Source organism: Prosopis cineraria, unplaced genomic scaffold, assembly GCF_029017545.1.
Source record: "Prosopis cineraria cultivar Desert tree isolate PC_DT_omini unplaced genomic scaffold, ASM2901754v1 PC88, whole genome shotgun sequence".
Lineage (NCBI taxonomy): Eukaryota > Viridiplantae > Streptophyta > Magnoliopsida > Fabales > Fabaceae > Prosopis > Prosopis cineraria.
In genome coordinates this window covers 2,116-5,282 of record NW_026555415.1, presented here as the reverse complement: position 1 = coordinate 5,282, position 3,167 = coordinate 2,116, and the positions used below count along the sequence as shown (strand labels likewise).

The 3,167-nt window shown below is 41.2% G+C and overlaps 1 protein-coding gene across 1 annotated transcript; it reads right to left on the bottom strand.

The window, feature by feature from the left end:
- Positions 1-201: 201 nt before the first annotated feature.
- LOC129295322 (protein LIGHT-DEPENDENT SHORT HYPOCOTYLS 4-like) lies at positions 202-2,159 on the bottom strand. The gene is made up of 3 exons (XM_054933839.1): positions 1,793-2,159; positions 1,127-1,512; positions 202-981 (listed from the first exon to the last, which is right to left on the bottom strand). Exons 2-3 carry the CDS (start codon positions 1,435-1,437, stop codon positions 636-638), a joined length of 657 nt encoding a protein of 218 aa, XP_054789814.1. The 5' UTR covers positions 1,438-1,512; positions 1,793-2,159; the 3' UTR covers positions 202-635.
- Positions 2,160-3,167: the final 1,008 nt, after the last annotated feature.

The window sequence follows — 3,167 nt, the reverse complement described above, 5'->3', positions numbered from 1 at the left end:
CAAGTAAAAGTGAAACTGGCGGAGACAAAGGAAATAGAAAAAGAGAACCAATTGGCGGGCAGATCGATATGCGTGAAGTTAAAAACTGAACATCGCCATTCAGTTAAACAGGAAATGCAAAGACATGACGAGACATGAAGGACTATCGACTTGACATTAATTAAACTGGTTTCAAATATACAAAAATAGCAAAATAAGAAATGTGAAAGACGCAAAATATTAATCTCCACCATGTCCAAGATTGACAAAGAGATGATGGTATTGAAGTACATAGAAGTATATATGAATAATAACGACACATATTCCTTTTGTTGCTAGCAAAGGATACGAAGCCCAAGCTCCATGCACATTCACTCTCAGACTCTAAATAGTAAATACCATTTTGAGTACCCCCACGCGAACTAGCAGTCTACTACTACTGTTTGCCTCAAAAGCAGATTCATGATATCACAGATGATCTTTAACCCTTTTGCTTCTGCCAGAGGAAACATCATACAAAGACAAACAGTGCCTATGCCCAGAGACAGAGGCGGGGGAGAGAGAGAGAGTGGGGAAAAGTACTGAAGAAGAAGATGGAATTAAGAGAGATAGAGCACAGAGGCAGAGTATTTGGTTGAATTAAACAAATTAATGGATTACTGATGAGTTGCACCTGGAGGTAGAAACACAGATGATTGCTGCTGCTGCTGCTGTGGAGGAGGAAGGCGCTTTCGCTTCTTCTTCTCATAGCTAATCCCTCTCGCTTTGGACTGCAGATCGCGAACCTCGCGCAGGTACAGCCTCACAGCCCGAGCTCCGAACGGGTTCGCTTCCGGCTTGCCTCCATTCTCTTCAAAAGCCGCTCGCAGCCGACCAATAAGCGCATCCAGACTGCCCCACGCTTGCCGAAGAGGGCACGGACATGGAGCCGGAGGGTTAGGGTGCCCGTAAAACGGACACATCGGTGTGTGCACTTTGGTCTTACCAAATTGGTCCAGGTACCTACCAACATACACACCAATTAGCCATGCCATCCAACACGCGATTATTAATTCCTCTAAAACTTCTAATGTATTAAAAAGGGGTCGTATCCACGAGGTGGTAATTATAGCGTATGTCGGCGTATAAAAGTATATTATATATCTACCTTAGAAATTCAAGTACGTGTGCACCGCTGCATCTGGAAAGTGAGAGTGGAGGGCGATGATTCCTGAGGTACTGACCGAAGGTATTCCAGTCGCGGCGCTTCTGGTTCTCGTAGCGGCTGCTGCTGCTGCTGGAGTTGGTGGAAGAGGTGGTGGCGCTGGCGGCGGCGGCGGCTTGTTTGTTTTCGGAGTGACAAGAAGCGTCCATAAATTGTTGGAGGGAGTCCATGGGAAACTTGAGGGCTTGGGTTTGGAGATCGAAGGTGGTGATGGAGGGATCGCCTTCTCGTCTCTTGGCTTCAATGAAGTTCATCTATCCGAGTAGTTGTTCCAGCCTTTAGGTTTCCTGATGAGTACACACTCACTATACCTCCAGATCGACAGAGAACTGGAGGGGGGAGTGTGGGAATTGCAAATTAGTATTCATCTTAGAATATATGGCTATCTAACACTATGACCTCATAATTTGGGGCAACAATTCGTGAGAGCACCCAAGCTGATATACAGAGAGTGAAACCCACCCCCCCCCCCCCCAAAAAAAAAAAAACACACACACACACACACTCTTTCAGGATTTACCGTTAAATGAAATCAACAACCTTGGGAAAAAGAGAGAGAAAAGAAACATGGGAAGAAAGTAAAGAGGAGATGAGTAATTGATTACATACAATTTGTCGAAGAAAGAGAGAGAGGTGGAGATATGGAGGAGCAGAAGAAGGGGAAGGAAAAGAAGATTAAGGAAGTGTGACGAGATTGATGGGATCAGAGTGAGTGGACTGCTCTCCTTTATTTTCTCTTTGCTGCATGACGAGGAAGCTCCTGAGGTTGAGGCAGCACACTTGCGTGGCTCTTTTGGTAGCTTTGATTTCTGAGATGGCCAATGGATTTGATTTTTTCCTTAAAAGGGTGGAGCAAACCCTCCACTCTCACTCCTCCATCCTTCTTATTATTCTTCCTCGGTTCCTCCTCCTGGTAGAGAGAGAAAGATAGGGGACGCTTAGGGCTTTTGTGGCAAGGTCGAGACTCGAGATAGGCCAGAACCAGAGAAAGTGCTATTTCTTTTTATTCTTAGTTATATTTCCCACTTGCTGTTATTTTTTCTTTTTGGTTTAAAATAGCATATTTTACTCTACTTGTTCTGGAGATAAAAACAAATATTTGATTTAAAGAGACATCAGCGTCATGGTTTTGTTTTTTCTTAAAAATAGAAGAAAATGTGAGATCCAGATATATATATATGCGATTAGCATTTCCCGACAAGAATAAAGGTTGGAGGGTAAAATTAAGGGAGTAACATGATCCTGCTTCTTGACCATGTAGTATTGAATGACAGTTCTTTTCTCACGGTCCAGAATGTCCCTGTTCGTTTTCCTTTTTTTTTTTTTCTCCCTCTTCTTTTCTCCCTTTAATGAAAAGATCATGCTTTATTTTCTCGAACGCCACTCTTGTTTATCTCCACACACCTCATCGAGAGAGAGAGATATATATATATATATATATATTATTGGATTTAGCGACCATTTTTAAGTTTACATATTAGCACGGTAATTTTTTGCCCAGCAAATTTCACATCACGACACTGTGTTCTGATCTTTTCCAGATCACTTTAAACAATGTATGTTTACTGTTCTTGACTCGAATGGAAGTACGTCAGATTATTATATTTGATGCATGGCTCAATACAGGCTCTTTGCTTGTAACCTGATATAATTACTTGCTAAAGGTAAAAATTTTCTTGTCAAATTAATCATCGTTTATTTCGTACGTACATTTAATGATCGGACCAACAATTTCATAATGCCGTCCATAAAGCTATCAATTAACAGCAGCTCTCAAGAGCTCAAGACTTAAACAGGCTACCCTGATAAATCTAATCATGTGTCATAGTTCATTATGTAAGATCCGGTCCTAGCTTTTAGGGCAAAAGGCTGGCCTTGCAGGCATCGGTTCTTTTTTTTAAATTTTTTTAATTTAAAATTTTTAAAAAATATGTGTATCATTATAAAACAATTATTATACGTTTAATTAAATATATAAAAATAA

Bases quoted from the DNA above. Each gene is read 5' to 3' on its own strand.
- LOC129295322 (XM_054933839.1), bottom strand. From the start codon at position 1,437: ATGAACTTCATTGAAGCCAAGAGACGAGAAGGCGATCCCTCCATCACC. The intron at 982-1,126 runs GTAGATATATAA...GTATGTTGGTAG, and splicing joins CACGTACTTGAATTTCTAAG to GTACCTGGACCAATTTGGTA.